The sequence below is a fragment of the Chiloscyllium punctatum genome, chromosome 9 (assembly GCF_047496795.1).
Source record: "Chiloscyllium punctatum isolate Juve2018m chromosome 9, sChiPun1.3, whole genome shotgun sequence".
Lineage (NCBI taxonomy): Eukaryota > Metazoa > Chordata > Chondrichthyes > Orectolobiformes > Hemiscylliidae > Chiloscyllium > Chiloscyllium punctatum.
The window spans coordinates 5,397,372-5,424,256 of record NC_092747.1 but is presented as its reverse complement, the minus strand read 5'-3'; the positions used below and the strand labels follow the sequence as shown (position 1 = coordinate 5,424,256).

Genomic DNA, 26,885 nt, shown 5'->3' with positions numbered 1-26,885 from the left:
TCCCTCAGCCTCCGACACTCCAGGGAAAACAGCCCCAGCCTGTTCAGCCTCTCCCTGTAGCTCAAACCCTCCAACCCTGGGCAAAGGTTATGGGGAAAAGGTAGAAGAGTGCAGTGGCAGCAGAGGCCCGAGGGGCTGAATGGCCTACTCTTTATGAGTGGAGGTGTATAAAAGAATAATGTAGACAGAAAGAATTTTTATTTCTGAGCAGAGAAGCCAATCCATCGATTTAAGGAAATTATTTTCAGGTCTGGATGGGATTTGAGGAGAATGTTTCTGACCTCGCTGATGATGGGGATCTGAAACTTCATGTTCAATCAATTCTAAGACAGTCGGTGATGTGTAAAACCAAACACAAATAGCTTTCCTGATGGTGGGTTAAATCACAGCATGTGGCGTCGGGCATCGCTGGCATGTCCAGTATTTATTGTCCATCCCTAATTGCCCCTTGACAGGGCGGCTTGCTCAGGCATTTCAGAGGGTGGTTGAGTTAACCCTATTGATGTGAGTCTGGAGTCACTTGCAGGCCAGACTGGGTTAGGGCGGCAGATTTCCCTCCCGAAAGGATACCAGTGAGTCAGGTTTGCTGCTTGTCCCTGTGCCTCTTTAAACAAAGAGTAGGAATTAACAGATTTGTTTCCAAATGGCAGTGATCAGTGCTAGGATCCCAGCTATTCATTCCCACAGCTCACCAAAATGTTTCCCTCCAATTTGCCTTTTCAGGGCCACTGTGTTGAATCTTTCCAAGACAGTGTACCCCTCATAGTGGGCTAAAAATACCACTGTACAAGAACAGAATGGCACCAGGATAATGAATAAGCAGGAAGCTGGAAAATCTGCATGTGCTGAACTGTGGGGCTCTATTGAGATGTTGGCCTTCAGTCGAATATTCTATCACATTGAATAAGGAGCACTTTATCAGAAGAATGTTAATGACTCTATTCATTGTAAGAGCACTACACTGATTGGAGTGTGCCTTCCGCTAAAGGAACTAATAAAGTACCTCGCTCAGAACTGATTAAAGCATTTCCAATTCAACTTCACAGCTCCTTCACTCAGACAGCAAGGACCTATTATAAATTAACCTTGCAACATGGAAAGAATTGTCATAGCAACAGTTCTTGATGATGAAGGTTGCTACTGGGGAATGGTACATTGCGCTGACATCGGAGTCAGTGATCGACTCCCAGGACAGGGAAAGCACAGGGTTAGATACAGAGTAAAACTCTCTCTACACTGTCCCCATCAAACACTCCCAGGGACAGGGACAGCACAGGATTAAATACAGAGTAAAGCTCTCTCTACACTCTCCCCGTCAAACACTCCCAGGGACAGGGAAAGCACAGGGTTAGATACAGAGTAAAACTCTCTCTACACTGTCCCCATCAAACACTCCCAGGGACAGGGTTAGATACAGAGTAAAACTCTCTCTACACTGTCCCCATCAAACACTCCCAGGGACAGGGACAGCACAGGGTTAGATACAGAGTAAAGCTCTCTCTACACTGTCCCCATCAAACACTCCCAGGGACAGGGACAGCACAGGGTTAGATACAGAGTAAAGCTCTCTCTACACTCTCTCCGTCAAACACTCCCAGGGACAGGGAAAGCACAGGGTTAGATACAGAGTAAAACTCTCTCTACACTGTCCCCATCAAATACTCCCAGGGACAGGGACAGCACAGGGTTAGATACAGAGTAAAGCTCCCTCTACACTGTCCCCAACAAACATTCCCAGGACAGGGATAGCATAGGGTTAGAATCAAAGTAAAATCTCTCGGTATGGCCCCCACCAAACGCTCCCAGGATGGGGACAGGACAGGATTAGATACAGAGTAAAGCTCCCTCCATACTGTCCCCATCAAACACTCCCAGGACAAGGACAGCACTGTATTGCCAATTGATTCCTCTGAAGTGGGTTTGGTGGTTGCATTGTTCCTGATGGCAGATGTGATCAGATTCTCTGGAAATATTGTATTTCAAAAGCGCTTTTAAAAACATCAGATCAATTTGAGATGCTCCACACCCTGTCGCAGTCACTGTTGTGATGCTGAAGCTGTGACAGTTAATTAGTACTTTGACTGGCTCCCTATAACAGCTCCGTACCAATGCCCAGGGACTGTGTCTTCAGTGATCTGATGTAGTGATAGAGACTGGCTCCAGGTGAGCCATCTGAATGAACTCTCCCCGTCATCTATCAATCCAATTGGGTCTTATTCCACACAACGAAGAGGAGAAATAAGTGAATCTTTATAGTTATAGCAAAGAAGGTGGCCATTTGGCCCATCATGTTCATGCTGACCTACAATGAGCTATGCAGCTAATCTCACTATCTGGCTTTGAGTGTGTAGCCAATCATGTTCTTGCACTTTAACCATGTGTTCAAACATTTTTAAAAGGTTGTGATGTTTTCTGCCCTAACACCACCCTCCAGATCCTCAGTGAATGAAATACATTCCCCTCGATTCCCAATTAAACCGTTTCTGTCCTACAAACGCTCCATGCCTTTGATTGGTACCCCTCCACAGTGCAGAATTGAACCTTACTACTCACTCTCTCCGAATCCACCATCAATTTATTCTCTACAATCAGCTCTCCCTTCAACCCACTGGGATCCCAACAGAAATTATTCCAGTCTTTCCAATCTTTCCTCATCACCAACATTCTGAAGTTCAGGTAACTTCCTTTCATGGGGCCAGTTCAGTCAGGCTCCTCAGACAGCACCTTCCAAATCCACCTTCCATCTAGAAGGACAAGGGCAGCAGATACATGGGAACACCACCCCCTGCAAGTTCCCCTCCGAGTCACTCCCCATCCTGACTTGGAAATATATCGCCGTTCCTTCACTGTCACTGGGTCAAAATCCTGGAATTCCCTCCCTAAGGGACATTGTGGGTCTACCCACAGCACACGGGCTGCAGCGGTTCAAGAAGGCAGCCCACCCCCCACCTTCTCAAGGGGGCAACTAGGGACGGGCAATACTTGCTGGCCCAGCCAGTGAAACCAGTGGTTACAGTGTAAGGACACGGGCTAGGGTATTTCAAACTGAGATGAGGTGAAATATCTTCACCCAGAGAGTGGGGATCCTGGGGAATTCTCTGCCACAGAAAACAATTGAGACCAAAACATTTCAAGACATTAGGTCTTAGGGCTGAAGAAATCAAAGGGAATGGGAGAGAAAGTGGGAACAGGGGACTCTGTTGGATGGTCAGCCATGATCATATTGAATGGTGGAGCAGGCTCGAAGGGCCGAATGGTCTACTGCTGCTGCTAACTTCTACATTTCTATGCTATCCACACACTGTCAACAAAGAAAACAATCCTTTCCTGTATTGCCTCCCCTGTGGTTACCTCCATCAGTTTGAAAATGCAGTGACCAGTAAGGTACAGGGCAATCAATGGTGGACCCACTGCCATTTCACACAATGTCTACACACACTTCAGCATCAAAGACCATTGGGGGACTCACTGGCAGTGCCCCTTCCTCTGAACCAGGAACACCCAGGTCCAGGTCCCATCTGTGCGAGTGGATAGGTGGGACATCGCTGAACAGCTTGATTGGAATATACAATAAAGACTTGCAGGAACAGGGGTTCAATATCACAAGAGATGGCAGTGGGCAGCACTCGATCAGCCCTATAGAGGGAGCTAGAAGATAGGTCAACAAACATGGAATTGCCCCTTCCAATCCAAGACCTCTCTGAGTCAGTGGGAGGGAGACCCATGGCTGGCACTGACGTCAATGACGACCTCATGTTTGATCCTGTCAAACAGTGTCCCTGATTGTGAAGCCCCCTTCCCTCACTGACCACAGCACCCCAGCACTGACCCGACAGAAGAGTTGACCATTGTCTTCTGATGATACCAACATGCAGCAACATGCCGAGTGAGTTTCCTCCTGTAACTGGAAGCAAAGCAGAACAAAGATGAGTTAGTCACTTATTCTCATCTGTAAGCAGTCAATCATAGAGTCATAGAGATGTACATTACGGAAACAGACCCTTCGGTCCAACCCGTCCACGCCAACCAGATATCCCAACCCAATCTCGTCCCACCTGCCAGCACCCGGCCCATATCCCTCCAAACACTTCCTATTCATATACCCATCCAGATGCCTCTCAAATGTTGCAATTGTACCAGCCTCCACCACTTCCTCTGGCAGCTCATTCCATACACACACCACCCTCTGCGTGAAAAAGTTGCCCCTTAGGTCTCTTTTATATCTTTCCCCTCTCACCCTAAACCTATGCCCTCTAGTCCTAGACATCCCCACTACAGTCAATGTGACATTTTATAAATTCCAGTCTGGCTCCAGGTTGGGATACAGACAGACTCCAACCTCATACCTTTGTCTGAGCTGAGGTGTCAGCATGTTTTAATACTGATTAAACCTTAAGTTATCTTGGGGCTGTGGTGTGAAATTCTGGGATTTACATATTAATCAATTGGAATCTGCATCCCCATTCAAAGTGATTAAAGACTTAACAGCAATCTAACTTTATCAAAAACACCGCATCAGTTATTTGACACTTTGACCTTTCACTATAAATTCTGTGCCCTATGATCCTGCCCCACAAGCTACCTGACAAAGGAGCAGCGCTCCAAAAGCTAGTGCTTCCAAATAAACCTGTTGGACTATAGCCTGGTGTTGTGCAATTTTAAATTTTGTCCACCCCAGTCCAACACCAGCACCTTCACATCATGACTCTCAGCATGGATGGCACTAAGGCAATACATAATGTCAATATTATCCGTTCTATTCACCCTCCTTGGCCAAATAATCAACTTCCAACAAGAAGGATGTTCTCATTGACTAGGGAGTCCTGAACCAAGGGTCACAGTCTAGGGATATGGAGGAGGCCATTTTGGACTGAGATGGGGGAGAAATGTCTTCACCCAGAGAGGGGGGAGCCTGGGGAATTCTCTGCCACAGGAAGTGGCTGAGGCCAAAACATTGAATGTTTTCAAGAAGGAGATAGATATGGTTCTTCGGAATAAAGGGATCAAAGGGTATGGGGAGAAATGGGGCACTGAGTTGGATGATCAGCCATAATCATATTGAATGAATCTGGTAAGTTTCAACAAGGTCATCTCTCATTCTTCTGTATTCCAATGAGTGCAGGCCCAACCTACTCAACCTCTCCTGATAACACAGTCCCTCCATTCCTAGGATCAGCCGATCTCTGGATTGCCTCCGATGCCAGTCTATCTCTCCTTAGATAAGGGACCCTAAACTGTCCATAGTATTCCAGCTGGGCTCTCACTAGAAAACAAACTGCAGACGCTGGAATCCAAGGTCAACCAGCAGGAGGCGGGAAGAACACAGCAAGCCAGGCAGCATCAGAAGGTGGAGGAGTCAACATTTCGGGTAAAACCCTTCCTCAGGGTTGGGGGTGGGAGTAGGAGGAGCTGCAGATAAAGGGGAGGGGGAGGGTTTTGGGTGGGGAGAGGAGCAGATAGTGATAAGTGAACACAGGTGGTAGGTGTGACCAGGTTGGTCAATAGTGCCTTGTATAGGTTTAGCGAAACCTCCCCACTTCACTTCTATAGCGAAACCTCCCCAATTCTATGCCCCTTTGAAATAAAGGCCATTCCACAGATTCACTCCCCTTCCAGAGAAGAAATTCCTCCTCATCTCTGTCTTAAATGACCCGTGACCTGTCCTTTGGAAACTGCTACAAGTTAATTCTGATTCTGAGCAATACGTATTGAGTGAAAGAGGGGGGAAAAAAATCACATCATTGCCCAACTGAGCAGGAATCACAAACAATAAGGTCAGAGAGGATCACTGCTCCAGTGTGTTACAGTCTCACAGCTGAGAGATTTCTATTAGCACAGTCGCTGCATTATTATCTTCCAGCCAAGGAATACACCAATTCTGAATTCTAAGCAAACTGTCTCTCTCTGTCTTCTCTCACCACAAAATGTTTCAGATGTGGACAGCGTAAGTTGAGCAACACTGTTTGAAAATTTCATTCTACAGTCTTGTTTTAAACCCTGCCTGGAGTTTATTTTTAATTCATTCAGGGGATGTCAGTGTCACCTACCAGACCAGTACTGATTGCTCAGAGTGCAGTTAAGAGGCAGCCACATAGCTGTGGGTCTTGAGTCAGGTAAGGAAGACAGTTTCCTTCCCTAAAGTGACCCAGATGGGGTTTTCCCAACAATCGACAATAGATTCATGGTTATCATTAGACTCTTATTTTCCAGATTTTTATCACATTCAAATTCCACCATCTGACATGAAGGGATTTGAACTCAGCTCCCCGGAACATTGCCTGGGTCTCTTGATTAACAGTCCAGTGATAAAACCACTAGGCCATCACGTCCCCACCTAATTTCAGCCTGTGTATCCCACTGGTTTTATGCTGGGGTTGGTACACTATACAGGACAAGACAATGTAAAGGATGTCCCTTTCAGAATGACAAAACCCATGTTCTGTCGGTAATAGTTGATACTCCTTGGAGCATGTATTTAAAGGCTGGTTTTAAAGATATTGACAGAGTGGTGGGCACTGCAGGGGGCTGGGTGTATTATCCTCAATATCAACAACATTTTGATTTAAATGCTCCCTTTCTCCTTATTTCTCCCTCACCATTGATGACCTGCATAACGTAATGTGGAAATACAGGTGATTTCCTGCAGGTGCTTAGTAGGTGGAAAAAACCACGGGGACTTCATGAGAGGATTTTGTGTTGCTGGCTGTGTGTGATAACACTTCCAGATATTCAAAAATACCAGAAAAGGCAAACCGAAATGATAAAGGATGGCTTCAGAGGCATTTAGAGAGAGGTGGGCAATGCGGGGACTGGAATATATTATATTCCCTCCTCCAACTCCATCCTAATTTCATCACCACCCTCTCTCCCTCAGATTTATTGTCATTGTATTGTCTCTGACAGAATTTGACAGTAAATTGGCAATCGATACAGAAACACGAGGGCTGAGGATGCTGTGAAACTTGAAAGGGTTCAGAAAAGATTTACAAGGATGTTGCCAGGGTTGGAGGATTTGAGCTACAGGGAGAGGTTGAACAGGCTGGGGCTGTTTTCCCTGGAGTGTCGGAGGCTGAGGTTTATAAAGGTTTATAAAATCATGAGGGGCACGGATAGGGTAAATAGGCAAAGTCTTTTCCCTGGGGTGGGGGGGTGGTGGGGGTCCAGAACTAGAGGGCATAGGCTTAGGATGAGAGGGGAAAGATTTAAAAGAGACCTAAAAGGGCAACGATTTCAAGCAGAGGGTGGTACGTGTATGGAATAAGCTGCCAGAGGATGTGGTGGAGGCTGGTACAATTACAACATTTAAGAGACATCTGGATGGGTATATGAATAGGAAGGGTTTGGAGGGATATGTGTCGGGTGCTGGCAGGTGGGACTAGATTGGGTTGGGATATCTGGTCGGCATGGACAGGTTGGACCGAAGGGTCTGTTTCAGTGCTGTACATCTCTATAACTCTATGGGTGATAAATGGAAAAAAAAAGCCAGTGAGTTGGTGGCAGAAGAGAAACATTCAGAGGAGCATAAAAGCACTTTTGGGTATATAAGGAAGGAATAAAACTTGTTTTGAGAGGCATTTAGGGAGAGGTGGGCACAGGATGCCTTAATACCCCCACCAAACTTCATTCCTTCATCTTTCCATACCCTTTAATGATCAGGATGAAGGAACTGAGAGCATTGTTGCAATGTTTGCAAATGACACAAAGATAGATGGAGGGATGGGGGTGGGAAGTGTTGAGGAAGTGGGGAGGCTGCAGAAGGACTTGGACAGGCTGGGAGAGTGGGAAAGGAAGTGGCAGATGGAATACAATGTGGGAAAGGGAGAGGTTATGCCCTTTGGTAGGAAGAATAGAGGTGCAGACTATTTTCTAAACACTGAAAGGCTTCAGAAATCCGAAGCACAAAGGGACTTGGGAGTCCCAGTTCAGGATTCTCTGAAGGTGAACATGCAGGTTTAGGTGGCAGTTAGGAGGGCAGATGCAATGTAAGCATTCACTTCAAGATGGCTGGAATACAAGAGCAGAGCTGTACTGCTGAGGCTGTATAAGGCTCTGGTCAGACCACATTCAGAATCTTGTGAACAGTTTTGGGCCCCGTATCTAAGGAAGGATGTGCTGGTCTTGGAGGGGGGGTCCAGAGGAGGTTTACAAGAATGATCCCAGCAATGAAGGGATTGTCATATGAGGAACGATTCGGGACTCTGGGTCTGTACTCGATGGAGTTTAGAAGGATGAGGGGGGGTTCTCACGGAAACTTCCAGAATCCTGAGAGACCTGGATAGAGAGGATGTGTAGAAGATGTTTCCACCAGGAGGAGAGACTAGGACCCGAGGGCACAGCCTCAGGGTGAAGGGGTGACCCTTTAGAACTGAGGTGAGGAGGAATGTCTTCAGCCAGAGGTTGGGGAATCTGTGGGACTCATCACCACAGGGGACTGTGGAGGCCAAGTCAGTGAGTGTGTTTAAGACAGAGATAGATAGGTTCCTGATTAGTAAGGGGGTCAAGAGTCACAGGGAAAAGGCAGAAGATTGGGGTCGGAAAACGTATCAGCCATGATCAAATGGTGAACCCAATGGGCCGAATGGCCTAATTCAGCTCCTATATCTTATGGTATTAGCTATACTTCTCTGTGCGTTTAATTTGTTCATTGAAATGAAGGCACGGGGTATTTGATGACAATAAAAAAAGCTTTTTTTTAAAGAGGCATTTAGAGAAAAGTGGGCACCATGGAGGCCGGAGTGTTTTACCTCCACCCCCCCCTCCAATCCACCTTGATTTCGGCCCCTCCCTCAGTCCCTAACCTGCTTTTTTGTTATTGCTACACTGTATTGTTGCATTGGTGAGTCCACACCAGGAGCACTATGTACTGTGCTGGTCACCATACTTACAGAAGGACGTTAACGTGTTGAAACCAGTTCACAGCAGGTTGACTAGATTATGGGGTGGCACGGTGGCTCGGTGGTTAGCACGGCTACCTCACAGCGCCAGTGACCCGGGTTCGATTCCAAACTCGAGCAACTGTCTGTGAGGAGTTTGCACATTCTCCCCGTGTCTGTGTGGGTTTCCTCCAGGTGCTCCAGTTCCCTCCCATAATCCAAAGATGTGCAGGTTAGGGTGAATTGACCATGCTAAATTGCCTATAATGTTCAGGGACATGTAGGTTAGGTGCATTAGTCAGGGATAAATGTAGAGTAATAGGGTAGGGGAATGAGTCTGAGTGGGTTACTCTTCAACAGGTCAGTGTGGACTTGTTGGGCCAAATAGCCTGTTTCCACACTGTAGAGATTCTATGATTCTCCCTATGTCTGCATGGGTTTCCTCCCACAGTCCAAAGAAGGGCAGGATAGGTGGACTGACCATGGGAAATTACCCATAGTGTTCAGGCAAGATGGGTGAGCTGCAGGGTTACAGGGATGGAGTGCGTCTGGGTAGGATGCTCTTCAGAGGGTCAATGTGGACTCAATGTGGAATGGCCTGCTTCCCTGCTGTTGAGATTCTATGATTGTCTGATGAGGAAAGGCTAGACAGGCTGGGCCTGTTTCTAAGAGTCAAACGCAACTTAATTAAAACATATAAGAGCCTGAGAGGACTGGACTGGGTGGATGTGAAAAGGATGTTTCCTCTTGTGGGGAAAAATAAAACTAATAGGGTCAGGGTTTAAAAATAAGAATTTAATCGTTTAACACAGGCATGAGAACATGTTTCTCCCCTCAGAAGGTTATGAGATTTAGAATCTCTAAACATTTCTAAGGCAGAGAGAGATAGATTCTTGATGACCGAGAGTGGGGATGTAGAGTTGAGGTTAAAATCGGACCGGCCACATTCTTATTGAATGGGGAAGCAGGATCGAAGGGCTGAGTGGCCTACCCTTGTTCCTTGTTTGTGTTTTTGTAACAGTGAAGCAAGCTGTTGTGCCCTCGATTTCAAGTAAGTCTTTCGGGAGTAAATCGACAAGTGGGTAACTTTTCCAACGATCTGTGTGGCATGGAGTCACCCTGAGTGGGGAGAGGTTGTGAGCCAGGTGGGCTGAGAATTCTCAGTCACTCCCTTTACCCCTGAGAAAGAGACAGAAACGACTTCCCAAGAACAAAAACCCGAGAGACAAACAATGAATTGACCGAAGCCTTTAAACGTATCGAGGGTTTAATGGGGAAGATCTTTCCACTTAGCAACTGAGACAGACTATCATTAATAAAACCTTAAAACATAGCAGCCATTCAGCTCCTGCAATGGGATTTGAACCTTTGCCTCTGTGATTATTAGTCCAGGTCTCTGGATTAGTCATCCAGCAACATTAGGGATACACCGCTGTGCCTTTGAAAAGGGACCCTTGGCAGTGAACTTTACTGAGAAACCACCAGCAAATAACACAGTATCTCAGGGAAGGGCGCTGACGTAAACAGTGTGTCGTCACCAATGGAGCTGGATAAACATCCACAACTGGTGCACCCTGCTCCAGAGCGTGCGGGTAGGTCAAAGACAGACCGCTTCAGATAAATATTTACTGTCAGATGTTCAGAAAGCCTGGCAGCTGCCCTGTCACCCTGACAGGAATGGGAGCGGGGCTGAGGAAGGACAGAGAGGGAGACACTGTCTTGATGCTCTGCCTTGATTCTCTGGAGCTGACACAGCCAGTGTTCCTGGCTGGATTTAGCAGTCACAAACTAGCAGCTGACATCAGGAACCCCAGGGAGCAGCACTCTCTCAAGGACATGTGCAAAAAAAAAAGCAAGTCGAGTGCCAGTATTCTTTTCTCGATGTTACACTTGTCTCTGGGTTTCTGGGAGGTGGGCTGACGGTGGCAATATTCCTCCTGACTCAAGTTTATCCTTCAGCGCAGACCACAGACTCTCAGCAAAACGTAGCAGCAGCTGTCGCCCATTCGGCCCGCCGAGTCCAGGCTGCCCATTCAATCAGCTGATCCTCAACTCCACTTTCCTGCCTTTACCCCCCCCCCCCCCGACCCCGGATTCCCTGACTGATTAACAATCTGCCTGTCTCAGCCTTAGTGAGACTGCAGTGACTGCTCTCTGTGCTCCAGAATTCCACAGATTCACCACCCACTGAGAGAACAAATTCCTCCTTATCTCTGTCTCAGTGGAGACCCGGGCCCCTTCTCAAAGGGGAGACGTGGGAGCGCCACAGGCAGGGCAGAGCATGTGCCCTGGGCTATTTCCAGGGCTGAGGAGAGTTGGTTTTACAGGGAAAGACATTTTACAAGAACGAGAGTAAGAATCAAGGCCGGCAGGACTGGGACTTCAAGACACTGGTAACAGGAGCAGTAGTGACAGCGCAACTCTCCATGGGGGGAGTGGTCAGGGTTGGGATCACAATACCCGAGGGGGTAAGGGAAGCACATTCAACCCAAGGCTGTCCAAAACGGAAGTGGACTGCAGTCTGAAATCTGCAACATGTCAAGGTCATTGGAAAAAGGCAGGAGAGTGGCACTGAGCCAACTCACTTGGGGAGCTAGTACCAGGTCGATGGGGCGAATGGTCTCGTTCTGCACTGTGTCTCCGCGATGTTTGTCCATCCTGGAGGGGAGAGGGTCTGGAACTAGGGGTTATGGATTCAGAATAAGGAGGGGTCTCAAATTTAAGGAGGAATTTCTCCACTCAGAGGGTCATGCGTCAGTGGAATTCTCTCCTCACAACCCGACTTGAGGCTGGAACACCCTCAAGACGGAGTTAGATTTCTGATTGACAAGGGTGTCGTGAGTCTTTTTTTTGTTTTCTGTGGTGGGTGAGCAGCAGTGGGGGCAGACAAATGGGGCCAAGCCCAAATCAGATGAACCGACATCGTATTGAATGATGGGGCAGGTTTGAGGGGCTGAAGGGCCTCCATTGTTCCAATTTATTAAGTTCAAGCTGGAGGGAGAGAAGAGGCTGCTCCCCAATTCGATGGAGGTGTCTCAGTGCGGGGGAGCTGCACTGGGAGAAGACAACTTGAATATTTTACACCTCCCCCCTGCCCTCTGCCCATCACACCCCCCACAGCCCTGCCGGATATATCCATAAGAAAGGCTCCCACTTCCTCCTGGATTCTCTTGGTGACTCTGGGATTTGGAGATTAACCTCTCAGATTAATCTGTGACCAGCAGCAAACATTTGTCAAGAAAACCATTCTCACATGCACACTCCTTGGATGTACTACTGATTAAAAAAACAAACAGATTATATCGAACATGGTCCAGTGTTATTGCAACTGGACTACTAGCACAGACCAGCTAAAGTCTTGGGAACAGAAGTTCAAATCCCATCAGGACAGTGAGTGGAATTTGAATTCAATAAAAATGATGATAAAAGTGCAGATACAGGTACAGTTACAACATTTAAAAGACATTTGGACAGGTACATGATTAGGGAAGGTTTGGAGGGGTGTGGGCCAAATGCAGGCAAATGAGACTAGTTGAGTTTGGAAAACTTGGACAAATTGGACCGAACGGTCTGTTTCAGTGCTATGACTCTATAACTGGTTCACTAATGTCATTTAGATAAGGAAATCTACCATCCTTGCTCAGTCTGGCCTACATGTGACTCCAGACCCACAGCAATGTAGGTCTTTAACCCTGGGTAATAAATGTTGGTTGAACCAGCAATGCTCACATCCCATGAATGAATGGAAAATACCCAAGGTATTGTGATTGTGAAGCAGGATTGCTTGAGACAATACACAGGAACCTGCAGGTTGGTACAGTCATTGAAAGGACGCATGATCTCTGGACAGCACTCCACTCGGTTCCATTCCCCCGCTCTATCTCTGTAACCCAGACGTGATATTCCAGTTTCATTTCAACATCATTCATTGGCCTCACTTCCAGCAGGCCCTCGGACCTCCAGACCACTCTGTCATAGACACAACCCTCCTGTATCTCTTACTTGAAGCCTTACATCTGTGTCAGCTAGTCCTTGTACAATCACCAAATGGGAACAGTGTTTCTTGGTTGACCTTATTTTAACTTGGCCTAATCTTGTGCTCAGCCTTGTGACATAATCTTATGACCATACCGCATTGCCAAAGCCAATGTACAGATCCAGGTGCAGGCTCGGAGCTGTTCCCACTCAACCACTGTAGCATCGCAACAGGAAACATCAACGGCACCTTCCCCACCATCAAGGTCCTCAAGACACAGTGGGCAATTTACCGCCCATTGCTGTCCGACCCTCTCAGTACCCAGTCTTCCCATTGACACTTCCAGCAGAATTGTACTCCAGCACAATCTCCAACCTCATGGTCCGACATATACCCCACTCAACCATTAGTATTGGATTTTAGTAAGGCTTTAGGGCATGGTTCACCATGGCAGGCTCATCCAGAAGATTGAGGTGGATGGGATCCACCATGACATGGCCACATAGATTCAGAATTGGCATGCCCAGAGAAGGCAGAGGGCAGTGGTGGATGAGTGCTTTTCAGGCCGGAGGTCTGTGATTAGTGGTGTCCCGTAGGGATCCATACTGGGACCTCTGCTGCTTGTGATAAATATAAACGACTTAGACGAAAATGTAAATGGACGGGTTAGCAAGTTTGCATGATACAAAGATGGGTGGAGTTGTGGACAGTGCAGAAAGTTGTCAAAGGATACAGTGTGATGTAGATCAATTGTAGATATGGACGGAGAAATGGTAGATGGAGGTTAGTCCGGGTAAGTGTGGGGTGCTGCACTTTGGGAGCTCATATGTTAAGGAAAAGTATACAGTTAATGGCAGGACCCTGAACAGCATTGATGTGCAGAGGGATCTTGGTGTTCAAGACCATAGTTCCCTGAAAGTGGCCGTGTCAGTAGGTGGGTGGGAAAGAAGGCATGTAACATGCTTGCCTTTATTGGTCAGGGAATTGAGTACAAGAGTCAGGATGCAGCTCTGTAAGGGACTTTGATTAGGCCACACTTAGAGTATTGCGTTCAATTCTGGTCACCACACTATAGAGAAGGGTGTGGAGGTTCTGTGGCAGAGACTGAGGGGAAACTTGATAAAAGTCCAAGAAATTATGAGATGCATAGATCGGGTTGATGGTCAGAATCTTTCTCCCAGAGTTGAAATGTGTAAAACTAGGGGGCATGCATTTAAGGTGAGAGGGGGAAGTCCAAAGGAGATGTGAGGGGCAAGAATTTTACACAGAGGGTGGTAGGAGTCTGGAATGCACTGCCAGGAGTGGAGGCAGATACAATAGGGGCATTTCAGGGACTTTTAGATAAAAACATGAGTATACAAGGAATGAAGGGAGACGGCAGGCAGAAGGGGTTAGTTTAATTTGGCGTCATGTTGGACACAACATAGTGGGCCGAAGGGCCTGTTCCTGTGCTGTACTGTTCTAGGTTCTATGATCGATTACCATCAAGGCAGGGCATCAACCCTGGTTCAATGGAGTTTGCAGGAGGGTATGCCAGGAGCAGCACCAGGCATACCTGAAGATGAGGTGTCAACCTGGTGAAACAATCAAACAGGACTACTTGCCAAACAGCATAAGCACTCAAAACGTCGACTTTGCCACCTCCTGATGCTGCCTGGATTGTTGTGTTCCTCCAGCCTCCTGCTTGTAAACAGCATAAACAGCAAAGGACAGACAGAGCTAAGTGATCCCACAACCAACGGATCAGACCCAAGCTCTGCAGCTCTGCCACATCCAGTCGGGAATGGTGGTGGACAATTAAACAACTCACTGGAGGGGGAGGCTCCACAAATATCCCCATCCTCAACGATGGAAGATCCCAGCCCATCAGGGCAGCAGATAAGGCTGAAACTTTCACAGCAATCTTCAGCCAGAAATGCCGAGTGGATGATCCATCTCAGCCTCCTCCAGTGGTCCCCAGCGTCACAGAGACCAGTCTCCAGCCAATTTGAGCCACTCCACAGGATATCAAGAAATGGTTGAAGGTACTGGATACTGCAAAGACTACGGGCCCTGACAACATTCCAGCAACAGGACTGAAGACTTGTGCAACAGAACCTGCCGCTCCCCTAGCCAAGCTGTTCCAGTACAGTTACTACACTGGCATCTACCCGACAATGTGGGAAATGTACCCAACTATGTCTTGTTCATAAAAAGCAGGACAAATCCATCCCTAGCCAATTTCCCCATCGGTTTACTCTCGACCGTTAGTAAAGTGATGGAAGGTGTTATCAAGCAGCATCTGCTCAGCAATAACCTGCTCAGTGAGGCCTAGTTCAGGCTCAGCCAGGCCCACTCAGTGCACCATCCCCTCACCTCCATTCAGGACCCCATGCAGTTGTTCCAAGTGAGACAGAGGCTCACCTGTCTCTCTTCCAACCTGGTTTACCTTATCCAGTGCTCCTGGTGTGGTCTTCTCTGCATCGGGGAGACCGAATATAAATTCAAAGCACATTTCGCCAAGCGTCTCAGTCTGGCCTTTAGAGGCCGACCTGACCTCCCAGTTACCACCCATTTCAATTCCCTCTCCCATTCCAACGTGACCATCCTCGGCCTCCTCCATTACCACAGCGAATCAGACTACAAGTCGGACGAACATCACCTCATCTTCCACCTGGGCAGCCTGCAGCCAGGAGGACTCAACATTGAGTTCCCCAGTTTCAAATAACCTCCCTCCCCATCCCCCGACTCCCTTCCCAGCCCCTCCCCCTCCATTCCATTCCTCTCATTGACCCTTCCTTCCAGGCACCAACTGGATTCATTCCTCCCATCGACCAATCAGGTCATATCCTCTACCTGTGTTCGCTTTTCCCTACCTCACCCCCCCCCCCCCCGCCCCTCTCCCCACCCAAAACCCTCCCCCACCTATACCCTTTATCTGCAGCTCCCTCCACATCCACGCCCAGTCCTGAAGAAGGGTTATACCCAAATCGTCGACTTCTACACCTCCTGATGTTGCCTGGCTTGCCTTCATCTCCTCCCCCACTCACCCATTGTACTCTATGCTACTCTCTCCCCACCCCCACCCTCCTCTAGCTTATCTCTCCACGCTTCAGGCTCACTGCCTTTATTCCTGATTTTGCTTGAAACGTCAATTTCGCTGCTCGTTGGAAGCTGCCTGAACTGCTGTGCTCTTCCAGCACCACTAATCCAGTATGTGTTCTTCCTGCCTCCTGGCTGTTTACCTGGTCCCCCATTACAGCCTTGGTTCAAACACAGACAATAGAGCTGAATTCCAGAGGGGAGGGGAGAGGGACAGCCCTTGACATCAAGGCTGCATTCAACTGAGCGCGGCATCAAGGAGCCCTCGCAAATCTGGAATCGCTGGGCATCAGGGGGGCAAACTCTCCAGTGGTCAGAGTCATATCTGGCACATAGGAAGATGGTTGTGGTTGTTGGAGGGTCAGTCATCTCAGCTCCAGGACATCTCTGCAGGAGTTCCTCAGGGTAGTGTCCTAGGCCCAACCATCTTCAGCTGCTTCATTAATGACCTTCCCTCCACCATAAGGTCAGAAGTGGGGATGTTCACCAACGATTGCACAATGTTCAGCACCATTCATGACTCCTCAGATACTGAAACAGTCCGTGCTCAAATGTAACAAGGTCTGGACTCTCTCTAGGCTTGGGCTGACAAGTGACAAGTCACATTTGTGCCATACAAATGCCAGACAATGACCATCTCCAATAAGAGACAAGCTAACTACTGCCCCTTGATATTCAATGGTGTTACTATCATTGAATCCCCCCACTATCAACATCCTGGGGGATAACATTGACGAGAAACTCAAGTAGACTCACCAAATAAACACCTTGTGTTTACAGGTGGCTACAAGAGCAGGTTAGAGGCTGGGAATCCTGTGGTGAGTAACTCACCTCCTGACTCTCCAAAGACTGTCCACCATCTACAAGGCACAAGTCAGGAGTGTGAGGGAATACTCCCCACTTGCCTGGATGGGGGCAGCTCTAACAACACTCAAGAAGCTCAACACCATCCAGGACAAAGCAGCCCCCACTTGAGTGGCCCCACATCCACAAGCATCAATACCCTCCACTTCTGACACTCAGTAGAAATATGTACAATCTACAAGATGCGATGCAGAAATTCAGTAAAGATCCTCAGGCAGCATCTTCCAAATCCATGATCACTTCCATCTAGAAGGACAAGGGCAGCAGATACATAGGAACACCACCCCCTGCAAGTTCCCTCCAAGCTATTCAGTGCTTTGGAAATATATCGTCATTCCTTCACTGTCACTGGGTCAAAATCCTGGAATCCCTCCCTAAGGACATTGTGTGGGTCGACCTACAGCACGTGGACTGCAGCGGTTCAAGAAGGAAGCTCACTCCCACCTTCTCAAGGGGACAAATAGGGACGGCGCAAGAAATGTTGGCTCAGCCAGTGACACCCACATCCCACAACTGAATAAAAAACACGTGACTCAAGACAATTGGGGTGGCACGGTGGCTCAGGGTTAGCACTGCTGCCTCCCAGCACCAGCATCCCGGGTTCATTCCAGCCTCGGGCGACTGTCTGTGTGGAGTTTGCACATTCTCCCCGTGTCTGTGTGGGTTTCCTCCCACAGTCCAAAGATGTGCAGGTCAGGTGCATTGGCCATGCTAAATTGCCCATTGTGTTAGGTACATCAGTCAGAGGGAAATAGGTCTGGGTGGGTTACTCTTCAGAGGGTCGGTGTGGACTTGTTGGGCCGAAGGGCCTGTTTCCACATTGTAGGAAATCTAATCTAATTGAAGGCACTACATAGACAAAGAGGAATTTTCTGGGGTTCTGTTCATTTTTGACTATTCATAACAACCAGGAGCAAGAATATGAAATTCAGTGCCTCAAGCATTATTTATTCATTCACAGGGAGTGGGATGTCACTGGCTTAGCCAGCATTTATTGCCCATCCCTAGTTTTTAAGAGTCAACCACATTGCTGTGGATCTGGAATCACATGTAGGCCAGACCAATAAAGGATGGCAGCTTCCTTTCCTAAGGGGCATTAGTGAACGCAATGGGTATTTCCCTACAATCAAGGTTAGTTTCATGGTCACCATTAAACTCTTAATTGTTTTCTTGTTTTCTTTTATTGAATTCTAATTCCATTGTCTGCTGTGGTGAGATTCACACCTGGGTCCCAAAACATTACCTGGCTCTCTGGATTTAGTAGTCTGGCAATAATACCACAACGCCATCACCTCCCATACTCCGCCATTTAATGTGATCACCATTGATCTCATCACAGCCTCAAATCCACCCTCAATAACTTTTAAACATATTGTTAATTAAAAACCTGTCTATCTACTCTTTAAATTTACTCAATGTCCCTGCATCCACCGCACTCTGTGGGAGCGAATCGCACAGGTTGCTGACTCTTTGAGAGAAGTAATCCCACCCTCTGCTTCCTGTTTTAAAAACTGCCACCCCTTATTCCTAAAACTACCACCTCTTATTCTCGACAGCCTCACAAGAGCAAACATCTCCTCTACACCTATTTTGTCAAGCCCCTTTAACCTTTTATAGACCTCAATTAGGTCTCCTCTCATTCTCCTAAATTCCAGTGAACACAGACTCAAACTGCTCAATTTGTGGGCGGCACGGTGGCACAGTGGTTAGCACTGCTGCCTCACAGCACCAGAGACCCGGGTTCAATTCCCGCCTCAGGCAACTGACAGTGTGGAGTTTGCACATCCTCCCCCTGCCTGTGTGGGTTTCCTCTGGGTGCTCCAGTTTCCTCCCACAGTCCAAAGATGTGCAGGTTAGGTGAATTGGCCATGCTAAATTGCCCGTAGGGTTAGGTGCAGGGGTAAATGGAGGGGAATGGGTCTGGGTGGTTGTGCTTCGGCGGGTTGGTGTGGACTTGTTGGGCTGAAGGGCCTGTTTCCACACTGTAAGTAATCTAATCTCTCTTCAGAAGACAAGCCTTTTATCTCTGGAACTGATTGTGAACTGTCTCTGAGCTGTGTTCAATGCAATTATACCTTTCCTCAAGTAAGGGGATCAAAACTGCATGCAGTACTCCAGATGGAGTTGGGAGGTCATGTTGTGGCTGTACATTGGTTAGGCCACTGTTGGAGTATCGTGTGCAGTTCTGATTGCCCTCCTATCGGAAAGATGTTGTGAAACTTGAAAGGGTTCAGAAAAGATTTACAAGGATGCTGCCAGGGTTGGAAGGCTTGAGCTACAGGGAGAGGCTGAATAGGCTGGGGCTGTTTTCCCTGGAGCGTCGGAGGCTGAGGGGTGACCTTACACAGGTTTGTACAATCATGAAGGGTAAGGATTAGGTAAACAGATAAAGTCTTTTCCCTGGGGTAGACAAATCCAGAACTAGAGGGCATAAGTTTAGGCTGAGAGAGGAAAGATATAAAAAGGACCTAAGGGGCAACTTTTTCACACAGAGGGTGGTACGTGTATGGAATGAGCTGCCAGAGGATGTGGTGGAGGCTGGTACAATTACAACATTTAAAAGGCATCTGGATGGGTATATGAATAGGAAGGGTTTGGAGGGATATGGGCCAAGTGCTGGCAAATGGAACAAGATTAGTTGAGGATATCTGGCCAGCACAGACAAAGGTCTGTTTCAGTGTTCTACAGCTCTATGACTCTGAGCAGTATGCAGCACATATTTCTACCAGGAGTTCCAGAATTTTGACCCAGTGAAGAAACGGTGATATTGTTTTCTTGTTTTGAGGAGAATCGTCCCGGGTTCTCTGTGATCAATTCTGATTGAACTTTTTTTTTCGCAAAGCCTTCATAATCTTCTGGTGTCCATGGCTGAAAGCCACAATGCAGTCAAACTGTTTATTGGAGGTTCATTAAGAAATCTTGCTATTTTACTCTAGGTCTCTGTGAAGAGCGTTGAGTGCACAGGTTGGAATGTAATACTTCTTACAGCCAAGGCTTGGTCAGATAATTACACACAACTTGGTTGTTCAGGCTATAAAACCAGCTCCAATTTTTTGAATATCTTTTTCAAGGGGGCTCCCCTTAAGGTTTCATCTAAATTACTCTTTGATGTAGAGATTACCATTTTTTTATTGTCACTAGCCAATTCATTCAGTGATGCTGACATGAAATAGCAACATCTCCTCACATTGAAACAAGATGTGAATTGTACAACTCAGGAAGGGGCCGTTCTAAACCTGGGGTTGGGGAATGAACCCAACCAGGTGACCAACGTTTCAGTGGGGGGTAGCATTACAAGAACACTGACCATCATTCAATAAGCTTTAAGCTACTTCTGGACAAAGTTGCCCTCAGGTGAAAGTATTAAATTGGGAGAAGGCCAACTCTCGCAAAACTGGGCAGGAACTGGGGAATGTAGACTGGAGATGGCTGTAAGGATTCATCAAAATCCTCAGAGTAACCCTTGATGGGTCTTCCAGCCAATCACATACACCACATCCACCAGCTCCCCTTTACCTATCCCACTTGTTTCATTTCAAAGAATGCTAACAAATCCGACAAACACTATTTCTCTTTGACAAAGGCATGCTGTCTTTGCCTGATAGCACTAAGATGTTTTAAGTCCCCTGCTGTAATATTCCCACTGCCAGATGTCAGTCTAATCGGCTCATATGCTCCTGTTTCCTGTCTCTGTCCGTTTGTGCTATCTCCCATCTGATGGGATCTTTCCAGAGTGGACAACATTTTGGAAAATGTCTGCGCAATGTCAGTGACAGTAAAAGGAGATATCAGGAATTTGGCAGCATTGACACTGATAGAGTTCGGAGTCTCCCTCCCTCCCTCCTGATTGTAATATTTTGCACAAATACCCACAAGAGCTTTGATAACTTAGTCGATTGAAGACTTACGTAGTGAATAACCTTCAGCTGAAGAGAAGCAGCATCTTGATCGTACAGCTCACCTGAAAGGAAGTGAAACGGCCAAGTCTTAGAAACCACCTGAACCAACGCCCCAACACAAACACTTACACACCCAGTCCCAGAGTCCCCAAATACAGAGCCAGCCCACTCTCACATCCCAGAGCCCCAAAACCCAAATCAAACCGCACCCCCAACACACACCACGTCCCCAACTCACACCGCGTCCCCAACACACACCACGTCCCCAACTCACACCACGTCCCCAACTCACACTGGGTCCCCAAAATACACTGTGTCCCCAACACACACCACGTCCCCAACACACACCGCGTCCCCAACTCTCACCACGTCCCCAACTCTCACCACGTCCCCAACTCACACCGCGTCCCCAACTCACACCACGTCCCCAACTCACACCGCGTCCCCAACACACACCACGTCCCCAACTCACACCACGTCCCCAACTCTCACCGCGTCCCCAACTCACACCGCGTCCCCAACTCTCACCACGTCCCCAACTCACACCGCGTCCCCAACTCACACCACGTCCCCAACTCACACCGCGTCCCCAACTCACACCACGTCCCCAACTCACACCGCGTCCCCAACACACACCACGTCCCCAACTCACACCACGTCCCCAACTCACACCACGTCCCCAACTCACACCGCGTCCCCAACTCACACCGCGTCCCCAACTCACACCACGTCCCCAACTCACACCGCGTCCCCAACACACACCACGTCCCCAACTCACACCGCATCCCCAACACACACCGCGTCCCCAACTCACACCACGTCCCCAACTCACACCGCGTCCCCAACTCACACCGCGTCCCCAACTCACACCGCGTCCCCAACTCACACCGCGTCCCCAACCCACACCGCGTCCCCAACACACACCACGTCCCCAACTCACACCACGTCCCCAACTCACACCGCGTCCCCAACACACACCACGTCCCCAACACACACCACGTCCCCAACACACACCACGTCCCCAACTCACACCGCGTCCCCAACTCACACCGCGTCCCCAACTCACACCGCGTCCCCAACTCACACCGCGTCCCCAACTCACACCGCGTCCCCAACCCACACCGCGTCCCGAACTCACACCGCGTCCCCAACTCACACCGTGTCCCCAACTCACACCGCGTCCCCAAATCACACCGCGTCCCCAAATCACACCGTGTCCCCAACACACACCACGTCCCCAACTCACACCGTGTCCCCAACTCACACCGCGTCCCCAACTCACACCGTGTCCCCAACACACACCACGTCCCCAACTCACACCGCGTCCCCAACTCACACCGCGTCCCCAACTCACACCGCGTCCCCAACTCACACCGCGTCCCCAACACACACCACGTCCCCAACTCACACCGCGTCCCCAACACACACCGCGTCCCCAACTCACACCACGTCCCAACTCACACCGTGTCCCCAACACACACCACGTCCCCAACTCACACCGTGTCCCCAACTCACACCGTGTCCCCAACTCACACCGTGTCCCCAACTCACACCGCGTCCCCAACACACACCACGTCCCCAACTCACACCGCGTCACCAACTCACACCGCGTCCCCAACACACACCACGTCCCCAACACACACCGCGTCCCCAACTCACACCGCGTCACCAACACACACCGCGTCCCCAACACACACCACGTCCCCAACTCACACCGCGTCCCCAACTCACACCGTGTCCCCAACACACACCACGTCCCCAACTCACACCGTGTCCCCAACTCACACCGTGTCCCCAACTCACACCGCGTCCCCAACACACACGTCCCCAACTCACACCGCGTCCCCAACTCACACCGTGTCCCCAACACACACCACGTCCCCAACTCACACCGTGTCCCCAACTCACACCGCGTCCCCAACTCACACCACGTCCCCAACTCACACCGCGTCACCAACTCACACCGCATTCCCAACTCACACCGATCCCCCCAAATCACACCCTTTATCCCCCTATATTTCATGCCATATCATCCAAACCACTTCCATATCCTCCCAAACTGCACTCCCCATTCCCCTAAATTAAATCTCATAAACCCACACCACCACCAATCATCACACTCCGAGGACAGAGACAGCACAGATACAGAGTAGAGCTCCTTCGACACGCTCCCCCTCCATCCCTTGCCCCCCTTGATGTGTGGTCCGGGCAGGAAGGGTTCTGTACGTACCGCACAATTGCAGAATCTTGTGGTCGAGCTCATCGAAGGCTCCGGGTAGTTCCGCTGCTGCGGTGTAGCTCTGGTGTAAACCGATGTGACTCCAGCTGAGCGGGTTCAGGAGGGCCTGCACTCGCTTACAAGTCGCACAGATCTGGGACAGAAACCGGACAAAACAGGTCATCGGCTGGCAGCAGACAGCTGGAGGCTCCCCTGGTGCCAGTCAGACCCGGCTGGTGGGTGGTGTCAGACCTGGAGCGGGGGAATTCAATCTGCTTTACTCATCATGTGAATCCCTCCACAGGTAGTTGGATGATTATTTGGATGGAAATGGTGTGCAGGGATTTGTAGAGAATGCAGGAGATTGGCACTGGGTAACAATGCGCATGTGAAGAGACAGTACAGGCACGATGGGCTGATTGGCCTCGGACCTGACTGATTCAGTGGATGGCAGGATTGACGTATGACGGGAGATTGACTAGGTTAGGATCGTTTTCGCTGGAATTCAGACAAATGGAGGGGGGATCTCTGAGATAACATAACACAGAGAGTCGTTGGTGGGCGGCACGGTGGCACAGTGGTTAGCATTGCTGCCTCACAGCGCCAGAGACCCAGGTTCAATTCCCGCCTCAGGCGACTGACTGTGTGGAGTTTGCACATTCTCCCCATGTTCTGCGTGGGTTTCCTCCGGGTGCTCCGGTTTCCTCCCACAGTCCAAAGATGTGTAAGTCAGGTGAATTGGCCATGCTAAATTGCCTGTAGTGTTAGGTAAGGGGTAAATGCAGGGGAATGGGTCTGGGTGGGTTGCTCTTCGGAGGGTCGGTGTGGACTTGTTGGGCCGAAGGGCCTGTTTCCACACTGTAAGTAATCTAAATTGTAACGGGGGCAGATGCAGGGAGGATAGTGGGTTTGTCCAGGGTTCACAGTCTGGGGATTTGGGATGGACCAAATAGAGATGAGGAGACATTTCTTCACCCAAAGCGTGGTGAGCCTGTGGAATCCATTAGCTCAGGAAGTAGTTGATGCCAAACCATTGACTGTATTCAAGAGGCAGGTAGATAGAGCACTTGGGGGGAATGGGATGAAAGATTACGGGGAGAAAGCAGGATTAGGCTATTGAGTTGGAGGTAAAAACAATGACTGCAGATGCTGAAAACCAAATACTGGATTAGTGGTGCTGGAAGAGCACAGCAGTTCAGGCAGCATCCAACGAGCAGCGAAATCGACGTTTCGGGCAAAAGCCCTTCATCAGGAATAAAGGCAGTGAGCCTGAAGCGTGGAGAGATAAACTAGAGGAGGGTGGGGGTGGGGAGAGAGTAGCATAGAGTACAATGGGTGAGTGGGGGAGGGGATGAAGGTGATAGGTCAAGGAGGAGAGGGTGGAGTGGATAGGTGGAAAAGAAGATAGGCAGGTCGGACAAGTCCGGACAAGTCAAGGAGACAATTGAGTTGGAGGATCAGCCATGGTGGTGATGAATGGTGGAGCAGGCTCGAAGGGCCGAATGGCCTTCGCCTGCTCCTATCTTCCATGTTTCTATGTTTTGTACCCCACCAATCCTGTGATTCTGCAATGCTGTCAGTGAGAATGCTGTGCCTCCAGACTCCCATAAGGGCCGGGCTGTGCCGTACTGATGGAATACCACACTGCTGGAGGTACGGTCTGTCAGCTGGGTGACAGCACAGTCTGCCCTCTCATGTACGATCAAGAGGTCAAGCTCTTGAAATGGTCGGCCTAACATATGGTGATAGGCTGAGGATCCTGGGATTGTATTGATTAGAGTTTAGAAGGTTGAGGGGAGATCTAATAGAAACTTACAAGAAAATGCATGGCTTAGAAAGGGTGGATGCTGGAAAGTTGTTTCTGTTAGGTGAGGAGACTAGGACCCGTGGGCACAGCCTTACAATTAGAGGGGGTCAATTTAGAACGGAAATGAGAAGACATTTCTTCAGCCAAAGGGTGGTGGGCCTGTGGAATTCACTGCCAGGGAGCGCAGTGGAGGCCGGGACATTCGGTGTCTTCAAGGCAGAGATTGATAAATTTTTGATCTGGCAATGAATTAAGGGCTACGGGAAGAGTGCGGGTGAATAGAATTGAAATGCCCATCAGCCATGATTAACTGGCAGAATGGTCTCAATGGGCCGAATGGCCTTGCGTCCACTCCTATTTCTTATGGTGTTATGGTCCTTGGACCACCTTTTATAGGACGGCCACTATCCAGAACGTTGGGTTAGTTTCTGTTCTTCTGCCCAAATTACTGACATTTTTACAGGGACACTCGATGAACAGTTGATTTCAAGAGCTGGTGAAGACTTGATAACCACCAACAGGGACTCACTGAACACCCGAACCTCAGCTCACTCCACGTTCTGATGCACTTTGAAAGCAACGGAGAACTTTAAGAGCGTCAGTGTTGGAACATTGGGAAGACAGAAGCCAATTTACACACAGCAGGCTGCCGCATCTCCCCCCAGCGAGGTGAGAAGGATTGAATCACCTCCTCTGGAATACAGATTCAGGGATAAATACTGATGTCACAGGAGGATGGTGCCTCCTTCAGTCCTGAGTCAGTCATCTCAGCTCCAAGACATCCATGCAGGAGTTCCACATGGTATCCTCAATCATTCCACCCCACTATGCCATCATTACCTCCCTCGTTATTACAGCCAACCTGTTTGGGTGTTTTGACACATGGGCAGGTGGAACCTGGCTTACCTAGCCCAGAGGTAGGAACACTACCACCATACCACAAGATCCTAGTTCCTCAGGGGTAGATACAACCTGCTCAGAAAATCCATCACATGCTTCTGGGACAGCTGGGACCTGAACCTGGACCTCCAGACTCAGAGATAGGGTCATTACCACTGCACCACAAGAGCACTAGTTCCTCAGGGGCGTGTCCTAGTCCCAACCATCTTCAGCTGCTTCATCAATGACCCTCCCTCCATCATAAGGTCAGAAGTGGGGATGGTCAATGATGATTACACAATGTTCAGCACCATTTCCGACTCCTCAGATACTGAAGCAGTCGGTGTTAAAATGCAACAAGATCTGGACAATATCCAGGCTTGGGCTGATAAGTGGCAGGTAACACTCATGCCACACAAATACCAGACAATTATTATCACCAATAAGAGACAAACTAACCACTGTCCTTGACATTTACTGGTCTTGCCATCACTGAATCCCCCACTATCAACATCGTGGGGGTTAACATTAACCAGAAACTCAACTGGACTCACCAGATAAACACAGTGGCTATAAGACCCAGTCAGAGGCTGGGAATACTGCAGTGAGAAACTCACCTCCTGACTCCCTAAAGCTTGTCCACCATCTACAAGGCACAGGGAGTTGGATTCATGTCGCACTACATATGACCTCACCACACTGTTCTGTATTTGTAAAATCTTCCTCACTGTCCTGTCTTGAAACTGTCACCTTGATAACTTGTTATGGTCCCTCTACCATAATTAGTTTGTGTAGTTTTGGATTATTTGTTACTTTGGTTAGACCCTCAGCATGTGACCTTTACACCTATCATGTTATTCCAGTTGTTTGGTTTGTCTCCAGCACCATTTTATTTTTAGTTTTTTTTGTAATTATCTCTCCACCTCAATTAATCGGTCATCCCTTCACTTGTTATTCAGCTGTTGACACTTTACCCACACAGTCTGACACTTTCAATCACCTGCAGAGACTTATTATTCAGTCTGTTGACACTCCACTCACACCATTTGTACGATCTTTTTGTCTCCCTGTCGATACATTTTGTGCCTGTGTGCTTCTCTCCACTTCCCCCAGCTGAAGGGACTGCACTCCAAAAGCTTGTGAATTCAAATAAACCTGTTGGATTATAACCTGGTGCCGTGTGACTTCTGACTTTGTCCACCCCAGTCCAACAGCAGCACCTTCACATCAAGTCAGGAGTGTGATGGCATACTCCCCATAACACTCAAGAAGCTTAACATCACCCAGG

At 48.7% G+C, this 26,885-nt stretch overlaps 1 protein-coding gene and 1 long non-coding RNA gene across 7 annotated transcripts in view; one reads left to right on the top strand and one right to left on the bottom strand.

Moving 5' to 3' along the window:
• pde2a (phosphodiesterase 2A) overlaps nucleotides 1-26,885 on the bottom strand; it is a 404,089-nt gene that overhangs the window by 170,338 nt on the left and 206,866 nt on the right. For all 6 annotated transcript variants that reach the window (XM_072576762.1, XM_072576765.1, XM_072576764.1 and 3 more), the window contains 3 exons: nucleotides 22,924-23,065; nucleotides 20,703-20,755; nucleotides 3,830-3,904 (listed from right to left, as the gene is read on the bottom strand). In XM_072576762.1, the coding sequence (XP_072432863.1) occupies nucleotides 3,830-3,904; nucleotides 20,703-20,755; nucleotides 22,924-23,065 (270 nt within the window). The remainder of the gene's footprint in view (nucleotides 1-3,829; nucleotides 3,905-20,702; nucleotides 20,756-22,923; nucleotides 23,066-26,885) is intronic.
• LOC140481102 (uncharacterized) overlaps nucleotides 1-26,885 on the top strand; it is a 67,358-nt gene that overhangs the window by 28,036 nt on the left and 12,437 nt on the right. The window lies entirely within an intron of this gene.